This window comes from Diadema antillarum, unplaced genomic scaffold (assembly GCF_040938485.1).
Source record: "Diadema antillarum isolate AM-2024a unplaced genomic scaffold, OU_Dant_1.0 seq00000170_RagTag, whole genome shotgun sequence".
Lineage (NCBI taxonomy): Eukaryota > Metazoa > Echinodermata > Echinoidea > Diadematoida > Diadematidae > Diadema > Diadema antillarum.
In genome coordinates this window covers 1-20,534 of record NW_027271239.1, presented here as the reverse complement: position 1 = coordinate 20,534, position 20,534 = coordinate 1, and the positions used below count along the sequence as shown (strand labels likewise).

Genomic DNA, 20,534 nt, shown 5'->3' with positions numbered 1-20,534 from the left:
GACGACTATTCAATCACGATTCAGTGAGCAACAACTGGTGAACAGCGGTCCAAAACAAGAACCGCGTCTAAACTCGCCTGCTAATTTCCAACTTGAAATCAAGTTTGGCAAGAGGTCATAAAGATCAAAAACTTTTTTGGGAAGCTTCAGGTCTTTGCTGCCCTGTTTACTATGAATTTTATGAGGTAGCAGCCTAGCAGGCTGTATCAAGATTTCAAACATGTAACAGTTATAGGTCTAACGTTAGATTTAGCTTGTAGCTACATGTACTAGTACTAGTAGTTCTATACAAGACTGCTTTGTGAATTATTTATTACTTGTATGATTTAAATCAGCTTCAGTGTTACAAGGAATGTCCTTTGAAACCCTGTCCGGTTGGTCCCAAATAAGGGGTGTTGGACAGTAAACAACCAGAAGAAAAAGAATATGTCTAGGCCTACACTACTACACCCTAGTAGGGCTAGGCTGTACCAATCATGGGCTTGTGTACGCTAAATGTCCTTGGTCTTAAGCAGTTCTCACCACTCCCTGCCATAAATGTCTGTCCCAAGGATTTTTTTTTTTTTTTTTACTCAGTAACATGTTTAATAAGATTGGCTCAGCCTCAGGCTATATTTCTCATCATAATAAAACAAGTTAAGACTATCATTAAACGTACGTTTAATACACATTAGTTCGCATTGCTAATGCTATACAAGTGCTACAACCAACCCAAAACTAAAGCAAATGAACAGGCAAACACTGAAACAAAACTAGCCCTATAGGCTAGGGCTAACAGTTTTTCTAACGCTGTTAGGCCTGAAACAAGGGTTTCTGCAGTGTTGGCCCTATAATATATATTTTTTTTAATAACATCTACCACAAACACAAGTAGCGTCAGACGATTTAGACCTTATGTGGAACGGAAATACAGCATACTTCACAGCGTTCAGCGGATATTCACGCATTCGAAACTACAGCCACTGAGCTGAGCCAGTTCTAATACACATCAGCATCTTCACCGGCCGCACGACCGTGAGCACGTAACTACAGGAAACTATAGCCCGTGAAATGCTTATAGAACGAAAAGAACTTATCTATGCTTTCAATGTACGTTAATTAATTGAATCTGTTAATAATTCACGCAAAATACCATCATTTCAACGGCCAAAACGTATTAGTCGACTTCATTTTTACCAATACTCACCGGTGGAGCAGCAACAGGCAGGGAGCAGACGACTGAGAGCTACGCTGACTAGACGCGCGTTCCGTTTTTTCGGGGAAATACCGGAAATTAGGCTCGTCCATGACAATTCGTTCCGATTGCGCGTTTATCAATCAAGGGCTCACACCCATAAATATTTCCCCATAGGGATGTGTGTTAAAAATCAAATTTCAAAAAATTCTGTAAAATAGCTGGGAGAAATGAAGTGTTTCAGCTTCACTAACCTGGATAAGTTAGATGTAACCTTTCATCAATCAAATTCTCAGGGTGGATAATTCAGTTCAAATTCTGTCCAGGGGTCCGAAAAGCCAGACTACGAGTTCTTGTCACTCAAAAAATCACCCATTTTCCGTACACGTACCCAATGAAATATAGTCCCCTCAAATTCCACCAGAAAAGCTTTCATCTTCTAACCAAAATGCAATTTGTAGAGGAATTCATACTCAATATCTACAGCTATTCAGTTTCTTGCCAAACTACATCACTGATTTTTAATTAATTTTTTTCTTCATTTATTTTGGTATCTTTGGTACGAATTTGTGAAGGGGTCTCGGACATTCCATTGTATTTACGGGTGTGAGCCCTCAAACGCAAGTTGCAATCAAACGCAAGTCTTTTCTAGCAATGGCGCGCAAGTATCCTACGCAAGTTGCGTGAGATACTTGCGTAGGATGTGAGTTGCGTTTAAACGCAATTTGAGTTTCTTGCAACGGGGCCCAGGGCCCCGTTGCAAGAAAGTTGCAATCAATTGCAAATAATTGCTAATTTTGAAACAACCATTCTGATTGGCTCAGAGTCTGCCCTATTAAGAAGACATGCATGCAACAATGATTTTGATTGGCCAGTGACAATCAGTTGCAAGTTGCATTTAAACGCAAAGTTTCTTGCAACGGGGCCCTGGTCTTATGATATAGAGAGTGTGCCCTCTCTGTGGTTAGATAGTATTGATGAACACGAGTGTTAACGACATTAATTTCAGTTAATGTGTGCCATCATGGACTGCACATCAATATTAGTAAAGGGGAAGTACATACAAAAAGGATTGGAGTATATACTAGACAACAATACACAGACATGCAACATAATTCACTTCTTGCAAAACGATGACATGCAGTCGTACTTGTGAAGTTATGAGTTTTTAAAAACACAACTCATCAAACTTTGCAATGGTCATGCTAAGATCTGTGACAGTACAATAAAAACAAAGCTGTTATAAAATGTCATTGAACAAAGTTGGTTTCACAGTGAGTTCCTATTTGAAGAATCTTAAATGCATGACACATATTTACTATGCATAATGAGTATGTGAACTTTGATCAGCACAATACAATCGTGTGAAAATGTGAACTCACAGCACTACATCAGGTGATGCATTTAGTCATGCAAAGACAGTACAATGTTGCTTGTTTGTTTGTTTACTTTTAGAATGATCTCAGCAATTATGGAAGGGTATTCGGTATGATAGTATGAATTACGCTGGATTCACTTACATTATGATTTCAGCCTGATGCATCATACTTTCCAGAGGACAGGAAAACAGAGGGATGAAAGACTGAGTGTAAGACATTAAAGGGAACCCAAGCCCAGAGGGAAATGTGGATTGAGTGAAAGCAGCAACATTAGTAGAACTCATCAGTGAAAGTTTGATGAAAATCGGACAATTGATGCAAAAGTTAAGAATTTTTAAAGTTTTGGTGTTGAACGGCTTGATGAGGAGACTACTAGAGGTTATGACATATGAGTGGACAACAATATAAAGAAAATGTACAGAGAATTCCACAAAAATTCATTTTTCATGAAAATTACACATTCCATCAACTTGATACTGATATTATGCTATGGGTAGCAATCATTCCCCCTGTTTTCTGAAAGCAGTTAGTCAAGTGCTCTTTCATTATGCTGGAAAAGTAAATTTTTGTGGAATTTTCTTTATATTTTCTTAATATTGTTGTCATACCTCTAGTAGTCTCCTCATCCAGCAGTTCCAACATGAAAACTTTAAAAATTCATAACTTTTGCATCAATTGTCCGATTTTCCTCAAACTTTCACTGATGTGTTCTACTAAGTTGCTGCTTTCACTCAATCCACATTGCTTTTTTGGGGTTTGGGTTCCCTTTAAATTCTGGGTTTGCACAATCAAGGTCCATTTGAAGGGGCATCTTACGCACTTTACATGAAAATCTATTCCATTGAATTGAACTTTTCTGAAAAAGAGATCATTTCAAACAAAAATTGTTTAAAAAGTTGAATTTAAGGTTGGACATAAATAATGACAAATTATATTTCATCTAAATGCAATCAACTTAAATATGGAGTTAGCATATCACTTTAAGGTCAACATTTTAAGGAAATCAGGAGTTTTCTATTCATGAATTACAATATGTTGATGAGCACAGTCTGAGTCTTTATTTCGAGTACCAGTAAAGGTTTGCTTGTGGAACTTACAATCTTCTTTGCTTTTCCTTTCCATTCCAAGACCATCATTGTACTTTCATGATGCATGGTCCCTCTAAGTCTAAGGACTGGCTAAACCCTCCAATCTGCTCTGTTTCTTAATTGCATTGCATTGCCCATTTTCTAGGCACACTAGCCAGCAAAGGCTCATTACAGACAAGTTTCAACTGGCAAGCAGAAAATGAGCACACAGATGATAGAAACAACATTGAGAGTAATCTTTTTAACAAAACTGATTTATGCAGATCTATGAACTGACTAAAAAAAAATGTTCTCCACAAAAGGAAAGGCAGATACACAAATAATTTTGGTTGGAAGTTCAAAAAAGAGACAAAACAGATGCAATCATCACTCACTTTCAATACCCAGTAAAGTTTTATAAGGACAATCCCAATCTGGAACACACTGAGCACTGCCAGCAGAAATTAAATCTGCAATCAATATCGATACTTTTAAATCTTGTTTCTCTGAAATGAGATTTTAAAGTCCTGCAACTGTATGCATATGAGGGAATGCACGTCTATAGGCAGCCCAGCAGCAGCGGTTGGTGCAGTTCATTACTTCAAACAAGACAACAAAATTGGTCAAAAACCTGTGGAAGCTTTGATCTTAATTGTTTGAGAGATCTTGAATCTTGAAATAATAATCCCTGTAGCAGCTCGTCGAAGCTAAACTGGGATGGGCTGTGCGATGACGACGTTGGCCGACGGTGCTTGAAGTGCTATTATGCAGGTGTAACTATTTACAATAAAATGTCATGTGCATGCAAGTAAAAATCAGGCTGCCAGGCTTACAGCATTTTGGACCCTACGGGAGGCTGCAACCTTCTGATAATTGGTAGGGCAGCCTTCCGGAAGGTGTCAACAGTAGGTGCAGAGATAAAAGATTTATAACTCATTGTGGCTTTCCTACAACCGATTTGGTGTCAAATTCACGTGAGAGATTGGAAATAAGCTACTTTTATATTAGGTCCATCCTGTGATTTTGGTGCATATTTCCACTAAGAGCCCAATTTACAGGTATAACACGAAATATTGAAACAGCCCCCTACTGTGTGATCCAACGGTCGCCCGTGGCTAACCTCCCGGGAAGTTCCGGCCGGGCATCTGGCGGTGCTCCGTTCCCCTGTCGGCGCATCATGTACATCGAGTCCTGACGTTGATATGTCGTTGGGAACCAACCGTTTTCCATTCTCCCCAGAGTGTTTAGCATCCGCAAAGTGCAACTTGGAAAGCAATGGGTGCCTCTCGTCGTCACCTTCTTCCTCCGACATTGTGATTTGTCCTGGGTTTCATGGTGGATTCCAAAGTTTTTGAAGTCACAGCAGGTTCCCCAACATGAGTAGCGGTGGTTTTTTGTTGTTGTCGGGTACAGTCACTATAGCCTACTTGCAAGTCGTTTCATTCTAAAGCTTAATATCACATTGATTTTTGACGAAGAGACAGCTATACGGACGCATAATTTTCGGGGGCACGGGAGGGGGGGGGGATGTAGAGTAAGATGAAACGCAGAAGAAACAATAGAGATTTAGGCTTTTCTAAAGACATCAATGAGGAACGAACTCAGGAAAAATGGAGGAACGGAATGTGCTACGGTATGAAATTATTTGCGTTTTCTCTCTCTCTGAAAATATTCACTCCTGAAGGAGTAAATACAAAAAAAAAAGAGTGAATTTAGAGCGAAAGCTGAATGAATTTTGAGTGAAAATTTTCATTTTCACTCATTTTGGAGTGACCTCAGGGATCACTCGAAGATTTTGGAGTGATCCCTGAGGTCATATTATGACTCTTAAACGAGTGAAAATGGACATTTTCACTCAAAATTCGATCCAATTTCACTCTAAATTCACTCTCTCTTTTTCTTTTTCTTTTTCTTTTGTATTCACTCCTTCAAGAGTGAATATTTCAACTCGATCTTTTTAGAGAGTATGATTCATGGCATAGCAAGTAAAAAGAGGTTAATTCGGCTATTAAAGAAGACGGGATAAATCTCCCCGTAACGGTTCGAGCGGATAGCAATCCATCCGGGGACGATCCATCACCACCCAGAGGGCCTCATATAGGGGCGAATAATCTTTTCATCCTATATCATCACTGTCAAGTTGATGTACATCGATCGCTTCATCAAATCTTTAGCTAATCTGTCTTTCAACAGGGACGTCACCAGCTTTTTTTTAAAGGGGGTTCGTTTAGAGTAACCTGAGAGATTTTTGTTTTAATTTGATTTATTGATTCCTATATCATGTACATTTACATAATACACCAGTGGCGGATCCAGGGAGGACCGCAACCGGCGCACGCCCCCCCCCCCTTTATTTTTTGTTGAAACAAAAGAAATAAAAAGAAAAAAATAGGGGAGGTTTGCGTGCGCCCCCCCCCCCCCCCTTTAATTTTGTAAACGCGCCCCCTCTTTACGGAATTCCTGGATTCGCCCCTGTTATACACTGTATACGATGTATATACTAGGTGTTACAAAAAACATTTCCCACTTTTGATCCCTAATTGTTCATAAAATGCATATCAGAATAACACTGTAATTGATATGAACAATAGCTGAATAGTGTACAATTTTGTTGGAGGCAATTTTGAAGTGAAAGCATGCTTCAGTTTCATTAAATTACACATTGATTTTGCAGATAGGTTTCAGATTTTGCTCTGTTTTCAACCTTCTGTACAAAACTTAAGCTTTGCACAGAAGTCAATTGGTGTGTATGGGAGTGTGTGGTTGATACCCAGACAATAATCCTGGACAATGACCAGGATTTTAATGCTCCATCTAATATCTATTCATGAGGAACTCCGTTTTCACAGCTAGTCTTTATTAATTCTTAAATGTGATGTGTGGAAGCATTGGAAACATGTGCTTACTTTTTTTTTCCATGTGCGTGCATTTCACACCCTTTGCCATGAATTCAGACTAGCAGTGCCCAGGGCAATCCATCATGAATACTATTGATAAAGCATTCATGGATGTGCGTTGGAGCAGAGCTCTGAACATGTGGTATCAATGTCCATTGTTCAGGGTCATTGTTATAGTCCAAGAGTATTAGTTTTAACCTGGACATTATTGGTAACAAGCTGATTTTTTCAGGATAAGTCCAGAAAAATGTCTAGAATAACATACTAAAAGTCCTCATAAATCCTCCTTGAGCGTTTTCCGCAATCCAAGATGGCGTCCAAAATGGCCGCCATTTCCAGAAATTCTTGTAACTTTTCAACCAGAGAACCCAAATACAAAATTTAAATGTCTAAATATATGTTTTAAAGCATGAAGAACTCAATAAAATACATATCAAGAGATGTTGATGCACGCAAGTACCGAAATCCAAGATGGCGTCCAAAATGGCCGCCATTTTCTGAAATTCTTATAGCTTTTCAGTCAGGTAACCCAAATACGAAATTCAAATGTCTAAATATATGTTTTGAAGCATGAAGAACTCATTGAAACACATATCAAGAGATTTTGATGCATGCACGCAAGTACCGTAATCCAAGATGGCGTCCAAAATGGCTGCCATTTTCTGAAATTCTTATAACTTTTCAGCCAGGTAGCCTAAATACAAAATTTAAATGTCTACATATATGTTCTGAAGGATGAAGAACTCAATAAAGTACGTATTAAGAGTTGTTGAAGCTCACAAGTACCGTAATCCAAGATGGCGTCCAAAATGGCCGCCATTTCCTGATTTTTTTTTCATAATTTTGCAAGTAGATGTCAACTGTACACACTTGGAACGTCGAAATATACGTTTTGAGTCTCAAGGAACCAAATACTTATTCAGAGATTTTGAAACACAAATAAAGCACTTGAGCACTTCCAGAAATCCAAAGTGGTGTCCAAAATGGCTGCCATTTCCTGTTTTTCTCATAACCCTGCAACTACGTAATTGCGATACGCACTTAAATGTATAAATATATATTTTAAGACATAAGGAACCCAACGAAATACTTATTTAGAGATCATGAAGCACATAAGTACAAATAAAATCATGTGAGTTCTTCCCGAAAACCAAATGTTGCCCAAAATGGCCGCCATTTGTTCATCAAAATTTGCTGTTTTTAGCCTGTTTCAAGAGACAAAGAAATTCAACATAATGTTCGAGATTCAACAACTCAGAAGGTCCAGTGGAATCTTTCCTGTAAATGTGCACAAAATGGGTATAGGTTGGGTTGGATGCATCCCCCCCCCCCCCCTCCTCCTTGGGGAAGGTGGTGGCCTGTACAATCATTATTTTCCAAATATTCAACCTGAAGTATTTGCACTTTGTCATTCAGTTGCAATCATAAAAATGCTAAATGTCCCTCGCTCGGCCCCTTTTTATAGACTTTGTACACTTTTGAGATTAACAAATTTCCGAATCTGTCATCAAAAAGTGTGCACTAGATCTTTCACTTACAAAATGCAAATGTTAGTTCCCTCATATTGAAGGGTAATTTGCCCTAACTCTTCAACCGCTCACTTCCCCCAATATATATTAAATTTCCCTTTTGATTAACAATTCCCAAATATTCCATCAAATGTGTGTAAATGATATAATTATTTCATTTCTATTCAAGTGTAAAAGCTCCTTCTTTTCTATGGGGGATGGGGATAATGAGACTATTATTATCTACTCTTCGAGAATGGATAATTTTCTCCATATAACACCAAGGGTGCATTAGGCCGTTTAATGACGATCATCGAAATGCAAAACTCCCTCCAGTCGAAAGTGACCCCCCCCCCCCATCATCTACTAGCTCATTGCCTTGAATATACTAGTCTTTATTCTACTTACACTTTTTATTAGAAACAAAAATCTAGTGTTTCATCAACAGAGCGCACCATAAAACTCGTAACCTGAAAAAAACAACAAATCTCCATTTTGTGGGAAAGTGCATCACCTCATACGCCTCCCCCGCATATTTCCATAAGTATTAATTTCTTACTTTTAGGACAAAAACAAATCTCAGATATTTCACCAAAGAGTGCGCTAAATCTCTGAATTTCAAATTGGAAAATTCAAAAATTTCTGAGGTATGGGAAGGAGTATTCTCCTTTCACACTTCTCCCTCCCCGACACTTTCCTGAATATATATTTTTCCTCACGTTTTCAAATAGAAAACAAATATCGGGTATTTCATCAAATGGATGCAACAGCTCTGTGAAAATACGAAATTTTCCCTCGTGTGGGAGCAGGCAACCCTGTAACCGCGCACTTCCGTGATTGTATATCTTTTTTTTCCTTTTTTGATGGAAACAAAAATCTAATATTTCACCAATAGGGTGCATCAGGATGTCTGAATATCAGGTCTGAAAATGCAAAATCTCCCTCATGTGGGGGGGGGGGGGGGGAGGGGACCCCCCCCCCCCCACACACCCTTCCATAATCGTATTGCCCATTTCCCTGAATACTACTTTATATCCAATTTCCTACTCTTTGATGGAAATAATTCAATATCTTACCAAACGCTTGCACTATGTATTTCACTTTCGAGTAAAAAAAAGAAAGAAAAAAGGTCCCTCGTATGGTGGAGGAGTATCCCCCCTCCATGCACAAATAACTTTACTTTTCAAAGAATTGTTTTTATTTCTCAAGTGATAACTGACAGTTTCAACTGGAACTCACCTCATGGTAGACATCAAATGCATTGGTAATAAAAAGGGGCTAGCACTAAATTTTCATCTCATGTGCTTAAGGTGACGAAAATCGACCATGTGGTAAACGGATATTGCCTTCTAGTATAGGCTTTATGTTTAGCAACAAATCTGTTGGTGAAATATTTCTCTCGTAACAAGGACACACTCTTGACGTTAACATGCAAATGCTTTTATTTGTATACTTTACACATAAGAACCATATTTTAAATAAAAAGTTTCTTATAAAATATATTGACATTTATTTACATAATTGTGAGATAAAATTGGTTGCACCCCATTTTCCATATAAGGAAGAGCTCGAGCGTTAAAATCAGCACATTCGTGCGTCTAAATATCATAATATGTATTTTATTGAGTTATTCATGTTTCGAAACGTGTAAAGACACTTAAACTGTGTATTGGGTTCTCTAGTTGAAAGGTTATAAAAATTTCAGGAAATGGCGGCCATTTTGGTTGCCATATTGGATTACGGTACTTGTGTGCGTCAACATCTCTTAAAATGTATTTTATTGAGTTCTTCATCCTTCAAAACATATATCTAGACACTTAAATTTTGTATTTAGGTTACCTGGCTGAAAAGCTATAACAATTTCAGAAAATGGCAGCCATTTTGGACGCCATCTTGGATTTCGGTACTTGCGTGCATCAAAATCTCTTGATATGTGTTTCAATGAGTTCTTCATGCTTCAAAACATATATTTAGACATATAAATTTCGTATTTGGGTTACCTGACTGAAAAGCTATAAGAATTTCAAAAAATGGCGGCCATTTTGGACGCCATCTTGGATTTCGGTATTTGCGTGCATCAACATCTCTTTATATGTGTTTTATTGAGTTCTTCATGCTTCAAAACATATATTTAGACATTTTAATTTTGTATTTGGGTTCTCTGGTTGAAAAGTTATAAGAAATTCTGGAAATGGCGGCCATTTTGGACGCCATCTTGGATTGCGGAAAACGCTCAAGGAGGATTCATGAGGACTTTTAGTATGTTATTCTAGACATTTTTCTGGACCTATCCTGAAAAAATCAGCTTGTTACCAAAAATGTCCAGGTTTAGGCCTTTTTTGACCTAATGCTCTTGGACTATTAGTATACTCACATACGCACCATTGGTTGATGCGTAAAGCTCAGGTTTTCTACAGAGGGTTAAAATTTGACCAAAATCTAGAACCTAACTTTGAAATTATCATGGCTTTCATGAAACTGATACACGTTTTCATATTCAAATCACCTCCAACTAAATTGTACACTATTCAACTACACCTGATATATAGTTTTTGAACTAGGCCTATATTTAGCATCAAAAGTGGGAAATGTTTTTGTAACACCTACATTGTACATTGCCAGTGGCACGTATTCATAAGAATTGAAGTTGTTTTCAAAGTATTTTTACGTATTTTTACATTTTGTTACGTTTTAAGTGTTACGGTACATTGTGGTAAATTGCACATTTTGCATGTTACTGCACATCTTGGTAATTGCACATTTTGGTAACTTTCTGCTCCTCCATCATAATCATCACAAAGACAAATTAAAACTGTATCGCCACCCATGACCAAGTGCATAATAAATTGACCTAGCAGCACAGGGACTCCACATTGACATATCTATGCCAAACAAATGCCCCCGCCCCTTCACAAAATTTCTAGCACTGAACACTAGTCCTGCCTGCTGGAACAATAATGGGTTTATCACCTAACTATTGCTCTTGTATGGAATGCTAAATCTCCTATCAATGCACTTGACCCACACTTACTTACAACTTTGGGACCCTACCCCCTAAGAATAATCCTCACCAATTTTGACTGTCTGAAATCCGCCCACTGCATGGTTCTGAAGAAGATGAGAATGTGTTTCCCCCTTGCCCCCTCCCCCCCCCCCCCCCGTCTCCAAGTGGGATACCGTAGGTATTCCCTTTTAAAAAAAATATTCTTCAGCTGTAAAGATATCCACGTATATACAACATATCTTGCGCGTAATGCTTTTTGGGATGGAGCACAAATTTCTACCTATTTGTTTTTTTTTTTTGTTGTTTTTTTTGTTGTTTTTTTTTTGTTTTGTTTTTTTTTTTGGGGGGGGGGGAGGGGGAGGGCTCCCCGTAGGGTCCATATGCCCAACAGGAACAACCTTATTACCCCTAAGGATGATCCCCACCAAGCTTGATTGAAATTCGACCACTGGCATCTGAAGAAGAAGAAGAAGATGAAAATGTGTTTCCCCCTCGGCCCCACCTCTCAAACTTTCACTCCCATTTTGGGGCCCTATATGGGGCCCCTAACGAAAAACGATCGCAATGTGAGCTAAAAAAAAGTGTCTAGCCTTTATTTACTGCAGGATCATATCGCCTTAAAGGGACTGTACAGTTCTGGTCGAGGTGATGATTTATAGCTTTTAGCGTTTTGCGAGATATTCAGAAACCACTCTATGAGATGTCAAAGAGCATGCAATTCTAAAGGGTATCAAAAGTTTATTTGATGAAAATCGGTTTTGAAATGGCTGAGATATCCAAAAACAAGGTGAAACAAAGAGATCTTAATAAAGTTGTGGCCTGTCGTCTTTAATCATTATCACTTTTTTTGATATCTCAGCCATTTCAAAACCAATTTTCATCAAATAAACGTTGAATCCTTCTTAAAATTACATGCGCTTTCAAATTTCATAAGAGATTTCTCATTATCTTACTTAGTGTTCAAAACATGAATCCCTTAGCTCAACCAGTACTGTACAGTCCCTTTAACTCATTGACCGTATCAACTATCAAGCCCATCCGAGGATTTTTAGTTCAGTTACGAAAATAATTATGCAGATTTTCCAAAATGTGCAGACAAATCCACTTTTCACTGCACATTTTGGTAACAGTTAATCCCGTCAGGTGTAAAGTTATTCAGTTCTGGTTGTTATTCAACCTATCTAAAGCTTACGAAGGTATATAGTTGATACTTCTGTGACGAGTTATGTGGCTTTCAGTTAAATAGAAATTTTTGAAATATGATATAAAGTTTCTTTAAAGATTTGCTTTTATCTCATGCAATGTCGGTTCTGTCTTCATTACATTTGTGGATGACCCTTGTGTGATATATCTTTAACTTTCATCGTGTAGAATTCGAAACTAAAAGCTTCAGACATCTTTTATGACATTCTCGAGGCGTAATCTCTGTAAATCAATATTAATATATTTGTCACTGTCCTCTTTCGGCAAAGAAAGCTCTTGTAGCATTAAAAAAAAATCACTAGATAATTATTCGGGGTTTTTTTTTTCAGCATCGATGAATTAGCGCTAGTCCTTTGTCGGTGCAGCATGAGTGATGCAGAGCAGTAATTCCTCATAGAAATTCGTATGGATTATGTGCGTATTAAGAATATATCCCTGGATGTATCAGAAACTGTGAGGTATTTATTGCGAGGCTATAATGATAGTCTGTTTACCCGCCTTGTGGTCAAACCCACGTCCTCGGCTGCCCCAAACTTCTTTCTGTTTTGCTTCACCTCGTTCGAAATATCTAGGATGATCTACATGTATATAGTTTGCGCGAAGGCATAAACACATGCAAATGACTATACACGACCATGAATGTTTCATAACATTCACGCTTGCATACGATGTATCCTTTTCTTTTGTTTCTTTGTAATTAAGTTATCTTTTGTTTTATTCTTTGCCACTATATACACAATTCTATTTTCTTTTGACTAACTTTGAAAAGCGGAATTAGTAATGACAATAATAGATAATAAACTCTCAATTGGTAATTTTACTTTTTTTTTGTTTGAGGACCGTAACCGCCATTGCGAGAAAGCTAAAATGTCAATCAGGATTTTGTCCACGACCCGACAGGTTCCATGGGAGTTGACGTAATTATAATCTATATGTGATTCCGTCGATTATTATTACCCTTAACAGTGTCATTTGTTCTCTCTAAAGGTTTGACAGCTCGTCGGTAAAGTTTGTTTTATTCAGTTTTCTTTTTTTAAGCTTTATTCAGTTTTCTTTTAGCAGGGTAGCCCTTTCAGCTCACTCGGAACTGCTCTGCCAAGGGGCCCTGTATCACGGACAAAATACAATTTGAGTAAAAAACACAAAGTTACAAACACGGTAACAAAGAGGAAACATAAAACACAAGATAAGTATAAGTTCATAAGAAGCGTACATGAAAAAAAGGATAGTACACAAGCCAATGAAACAAATATGGAACAAAAAAAAAAGAAACAATCAAATCCGGGAGAGATAGAAAATTATGATAATGAGAAAAGACCTCACTTACACACACACCAACACGCAAACACATACACACACACAAACACTTTCACCTCCACACCAGTACACCGGCACCCGCCCAAACCCGTACACGCACACAAATACATGCGTTTGAATCTTTATTGTGTCCTTGTTTCTTGCAGAAACAATAAAATCGGTGTATGAAGATACTCTCTCCTACCTCTCTGATGTAATTCTTTCTTCCACCTGGTGCAGAAACTACTTCCCGATCCATTTTCGAATATTTAGGAGACACACCAGGGGCGGATCCAGCTTTTTAGTTGCTAAAGGGGCGGGGGGGGGGGGATTTGACCCAATGACGATAGGTCACGACAAGAAAAAAAAATGATATTGAAAAGTCTTCACATATTTGCTGCCAGTTCTCTCCCCCCCCCCCTTAAAAAAAAAAGACATCCCAAATTGAGGGGCGGGGAGGATTAAACCCCCTGAACCCCAAACAAAACAAAGAAAGTAAATGGGGCGGGGGGGGGGGGGTTAAGCCACTTACCCCCGATCCTCCCCTGCACACCTCAGCCGCTCGTATCATTGTTCATCACTGATTTTATTTTCATTTACATCGCATCGGGTAGAACATTAAATAGAGGTCCCATATAATTATGGCTCCAATAATCGCCTTGCTTGGCACGATTGTTTCTGCATGACTGGCCTTGTAGTTCACCCGCTTGCTGTTCTCTCATTCTTTTAGGAGATTACCTGTCTTTAATTTGGAAGAAATATTCCGGTGTAGATGGACCTGTCTAGTTCACCTCTACCCAGCATATAATGATGGTATTACTTTTCTTATGTGTTGTGAAGCCATCCATGATGTAACGTTAAGAGTGAGTGAAAAGGTACTTGACAAGTACAAAGTTATTTGATTATTAATTCTTCGGATCAAGATATTTCTGCTCAACACCTTTGATCAACATGGAAAATGAATTTTTCTCTGAAGCACTGTACATTTCTTTCCTTGTTTTCCCTTTATATCGTCTGCTCATTATCACACCTCATCTGATCCCAGTCCGCTAACACTGGACTACGTGACGACATCGGACGTCTCCATAGTGAGCGGCTACCCTCAGCCATCGGAGCAGGGTGGCAGTTTCGTGGTGGCAGCCTATGTCAAACCACCGCCTGACAACCAGCTGTGTGCGGAGGGGGGTTCGACATCCGGCCAGCGACGTCGGCGACGACGCGGCATCGATGACCTTAGCGTTAATCCGACAACGGCCAACGGTAGGGTGCTGTTGGCGACGCCACATAAACAAATATAAATGTCAAGTGATTTAGAATTTTAAACGCTCAATGTCATTCGTATCTTTTGGCGAATTTATGTTAATCAAAATAATGTGCGCGCCACCTGTAAATGCCAATATAGTTCTCGGTTTGTGAAATGTATCTTTAATTTGTCCCTATTTTTCTCACTGAGCAATGTGAAATATATTGGTGGCTTTTTTTTTTTTTTTTTTTTTTTTTTTGGGGGGGGGGGGTAATGTAACTCGTTATATCTAAACGAGACAGTATACTCTTATCTTTATTTTTTCTCTTATTTTTCGCTTAGGATTAATATTTATGTGCGTTAATATTTTGCATTTGTAGTATATCCCCTTGTTTACTATTCTCTTTTTGTTCTCTTTTTGCTGCTGTTATTATGTATGTAGAATATCAACAGGAAAAAGACTTGACAATTTCTAGTTAAATTTGCAAATCTTCTAAATTGTCATACTCACTGGTAATTATAACCACATCAATGTATTATTCACTCATCACTTCATGACGTCATACTCAGGTGAGAGTGAGTTCCTCCCCCAGTCAGTCCTGTACGAAATCATCAAGGACAACCTGCACCTGATCGAGGACGCCATCAACGCCACAGTGGGAGAAGTCACCCTGGGAGAGGTCGAGCCAGAGAGAGAGAGTTAGCCCCGACCGGGCTGAGCACGGGGTGGATCATCGGTATCTCTTTGCTTGTTGCCGTACCTCTGGCTATCCTGACTGTAGCCATCGTTACATTGTGAGTAACTTTAACAGCACTGCGATTTGGTATACCTCCTGTGCTTATGATCATAGATTTCCCGTAATAGGTTTTGTTTATTTCTTGCTAAAATTGATCACATCACATCATCACGTGAATCTTTATGCTTGGTGGTCCGATCCTGTCACGACCCTAAATTGAACTGTGTCGGTTTTGAAGACCACGTTGGGAATGCATAATTATTTTCGATGCGTTTTAGCGCTTCAAAGAGCGATATTCACCAATCAGAAGAAAGCACGCAACAATAGTATAGTGCCTTTATAATGGTTCTATATAAGATAATACTGTTTGGGGACATGGTCATGATGCAATCACTCGACTAATCAAGCGAGGATAGAAATTTTTATATTGTCTGCTGTGACGTCACGTCGGGTAATATTATGATCTCTAACATTATCTGCCGACGGGGGTTACAATGAAATGATGTGCATTCATATAATATGAAATATATAAAAGATATTGCCTTGTCTGCATCGTTGTAATGTAACACTTGACAGTCCCTTTGGAATTGTATTTTCCCTTGAGACAATGCCAAAATATAATCTCCTTGGGAAATACATGTATATAACCTCCGCGGGGATATCAAGTGCTGTATTACACCTCTGCTGAACAGGGAAAATCTGTATGAGGTGAAGACGTGTGATGATCGTCTGCCATATACTTCTTAATAAGGATACAAGGTCGTGGTGATTGACATTATCTTCGTTGAACTAGCAGTAGATACATCAGCTCTATCTTCACTTCGCTGTTACCATGGCTACGTTTTGACATTATTATTCAGGGGGCTGAAAGCCGTACACAAGCGATGGTGGTGGCATGAGAGGGAGTGTGGATAACAAAATTCGGCCTGAAGACGAGCACATCGAAAGTGAGTCCATACAAAAGGAGCGTAAAATTGTTGTTTTTGTATGTTTGTAATGTGTGTGTGTGATGTGTGTGTGTGTAAGTGTGTGTGTGTGAGTGAGTGTGTGAGCCTGTGTATACGTGTTTATAATACGTGTGCTGTGCGAGTGCGTCGTATAAGGATAGCCAGACAAAAACTGGTACTTTCTCTATACATACGTTGGTCAATAAGGTATATGAGTTCAGGGGAGGTGACCTCCCTGATGAGTTAGAGCGAAAGGAAATGACAGGTCAATATTATTATCATTACGACGGCTATACCAATTTTGTAAGACTTCGTTGATTTCAAAACATGAAGATAATCTTATATCAATATCGAGTGATAGGCTACATCCAGCAAACGACCTAAACTTTATCAAGAACTCTGAACAGGCCCAAGCCCTTGATAATTAGTATCTATAAATATGATGACGTTTTGATTTATACCGCACGGCACACCATATCGTAGGATGACAATTGTGATTATTGTCGTCAGTAATGAAAATCTTTTCTTTCTTTATCGCATCATTTATATCCGTTTGAAGAATGAGACAGGTAAGGCAATACAGAATTCACTGCTTGTCCCCTACTTTTTGAGCGTCCACAGCAGCAAGTTATGATATCACAGCCTCATAACACAGTTCGCACTTCGGAAGGTGCATTAATCCGAAAATGAAAAGGTTCTTTTATTCCAAAGGTTCGTTAATCCGAAAATGAAATAAGATTCTAATTCCGAAGGTTCACTCGGCAGAAAATGGGGGGGGGGGGGGGAAGGTTTGTCATTCTTAAGGTTCGTCAATCCGAAAATGAACGAAGATTCGTTATTCTGAAGGTGCGTTGACCCGTCTAATGAAATCCGAAAATGAAATAAGGTTCGTTACGCCAAAGGCAACATTTTTTAGGCTTGTAATTCCAAAAGGTTATTAGTATACACCTTTGTTTGTTCTTGTTTTATTTTGTTTTCATTTCTTGTTTTTGTTTTTCATTTTCGGGTTAACTAACCTTCGGAACAACGAACCTTCATAATAAAATCATTATGTCACTGCTCTTCGGATTAACGAACAACTACATATATGGACTTCGTGAGTCTCCGATTAACGAAGCTTCGGAATAACGAGCATCACCCTATAGCAGAATAGAGAAACCTGAGTCACGTGATGTGTATGTGGATTTTTGTTCGCTGCGTCAGCACTTGTCGAACTAATTTGCTGCTTTCTTACGGCGTTCGACATTTCTCTCTCCATACCCCCCCCCCTTTTCTCTCTCTTATTGGCCAATTTTCTAGCTTTTTCTGCTTTAGCTGCTGGCGTTAACAGCGACTTATCTCCTACTTATTTTGCACATAAAAATAGTCATATTGATGAAAACATCTATTGTGGCAATAAAAGAAGAAGCAGTTGTACGAGTTGTAGTAGCAGACGTGCCAGTAGTAGTAGTAGTAGTAGTAGTAGTAGTAGTAGTAGTAGTATAGTAGTAGTAGTAGTAGTAGTAGTAGTAGTATAGTAGTAGTAGTAGTAGTATTGATAGTAGTAGATGTAGTAGCAGACGTGCCAGTAGTAGTAGTACTAGTAGTTGTAGTAATTGTAGTAGTAGTAGTAGTAGTAGTAGCAGTAGGCCTAGTAGTAGTAGTAGTGGCAGTAGTAGTAGGAGTAGTACAATGTAGTAGTAGTAGTAGTAGCAGCAGCAGCAGTAGTTGTCGTTCGTTGTAGTTGTAACAATTTTGTTGTTGTTGTCCAGCATAGTTAGTAGAAGGCGCAACTGCAGTAATGATGTGTAGGCCTAAGTGGTTGTAGTTGGTGGTGTTGTTGCTGCTGTTCTAAGGTATTGCTTCAAGGGTGTAGTACATGTGTAGCAGAGGTATTCTTGTTTCTCTAATTTCTCGCAACTAAATATTTTCACAATGTTTATTGACGATACACATTAAGAGCTAACAGCTCACATCATACGACATGATTGTATATTTACTTAGATTGATTATTCGACAAAATCATCTGTAATTTACTTTATCATTGTCATGCATGTCTTCCCCAATATTTTCATTAACTTGAACTTGAACGTAAGATTGCTTGCTTAGTTGACTTGTATTATACGCTTTATGTATATATTAACAAAGATGTAATTGCATCTACTTCTCATTTTCATATGTACCTTGTCAAATTATGTTCTGCAAGTATTACAAATATCCTGTACATATATGCAATGTATACAATTTCTTTGTTTATTTGATGGAAGTGAAAATAAAGTTGAATCTTGAATCTTGAATCTTGCTTACTTTTCAGAGAAGCGCCCTCCCTCGGAGATCGAACACGGCCAGTTCTTCGTGCTACAGGGTTTCTATCACAATTGACTTTAACTCCATGGCTGTTCGTCTTTCACTGCTCCTGTTCAGCCAAACCGTCCAAAATCATCGAGAATAGACAAGGAACAAAGAGTAAAGACAAAATAATTGTCTTAACAAGGGATCTTGCAACATTTTTCTCTGTTATCTATAGGCCTACAAATATTTCGTAAGAGTTTATACTGTATTTCAGTTTGCCGATCGATTGTCTGCTATACCGACTTGTTAACCGATCTGCACAGATGGTCTGAAACTGTCTTTCAGTCATGGATTGTTTAATCCTATTCATCCTCATTATATCAAGCGGCTGAACCTGGTTTACCCGAGTGCGTTTGCGTCCAAAATCACCAATCATGATAGAAAGGGAACAAAGAGTAAAGATATAATAATGGTCTCAACAGGGGATCTTGCAGCATTTTCTCTGTTATCTAGGCCTATACAAGTAACACTTATACAGCGCTTTGTTTGCCGATTGCTTTGTTTGCTATACCGACTTCTCAACCGATCTGACGTTTAATGGATTGTTTAATATCGTATTCATCCTCATTGTATCAAGTGGCTGAACCTGGTTTACCTGGGTGCGTTTGTGTAACTCTTGATTATCCTAATTAGTTTCTGTTCGTTTGGGTAGAGGTGTGTTAAAGTGAATGCTAATAAATTGACTTGGCAGCAATGCATTTGCAGAGTGCGTCGACGTTGTAAACGAAGAAAATAGTGATGGCAGAAAAGAAACATGAAATTCACAATGACCCACGTGTCACTACGTGACTGTTTTCATATCTCTCCAGGACCCTAGCTGGGAGCAATGTAGAGTGAGATATACCTTGAGTAGGAACGACAGGTGATGAACTGTCGGATCACCGAAGAAATTATTTTGCTAGGCACTTTCACATTGTGTCTTTATTTTTAAGTTTTGTACCCTATTGTTGATAATTTATATTGAATGTTAGTATTCTTCAAATAAGCAGGATAAGGACCACATACAATCTGAGACAATGCACTGCTTTTGACCAAGGTAAATCCCTCTAAATTTCAAAATTAAGAAAATCGTATCAATTCTCTAACTCTGTTCACTTAATGTTTCTGCAGTATGTCATATAGCACATTAGTTATAAAGTTTTGACTGCGCAGCGATTAAAAAAACCAAACCAAACCAAACCAATAACCAAACTAAACCAAACCAAACCAAACCAAACCAAACCAAACCAAACCAGACCAAACCAAACCAAACCAAAACAACAGAACTATTATGAGTAAGTAGGCCTGCTGGTTCTGTTCCTACATAATAAATATTTGGGGGACGTTTTCATTCCTTCCCAATTACAGTGAGAGAAGAGAAGACATAGAATAAGATAGCAATGGAGACTTCTGAAATTGAAAGAAATTGGATGAGAGAGTGAGGCTGTTCCTTTTTTGTTGTTGTCAGGAATGCAGAGAATAAAATTTTCTGACAAGACAGAAGAAATCCATGCGTAAAAACTTGAGTGGTTTTTTTTTTTCTGTAGCGAAAATAATCGCTCGTTATATAGGCAAGGACAACTGAGTGCAATAAATTGATAGGGAATTAAATGGTAGGGAGTAAATTTATATATTGAAGGGTCATCGATGAATAAATACGGACCACGCCATCCAAAGCATATAGCCAATTTAGAATGTCATAATGTGTACGATCAGTAAACTCAATTGTGTTGAATTCATCGCTTGCAACCAGACGAACCAACCCATAG

General features: G+C 38.4%; 1 protein-coding gene across 1 annotated transcript in view; it reads left to right on the top strand.

Moving 5' to 3' along the window:
* The window catches only part of LOC139728252 (uncharacterized), a 42,412-nt gene extending 26,937 nt beyond the window's left edge, over nt 1-15,475 (top strand). The window contains exons 6-7 of the mRNA XM_071639212.1: nt 14,574-14,788; nt 15,342-15,475. Of these exons, the coding sequence (XP_071495313.1) occupies nt 14,574-14,788; nt 15,342-15,475 (349 nt within the window). The remainder of the gene's footprint in view (nt 1-14,573; nt 14,789-15,341) is intronic.
* The last annotated feature ends 5,059 nt before the right edge of the window (nt 15,476-20,534 follow it).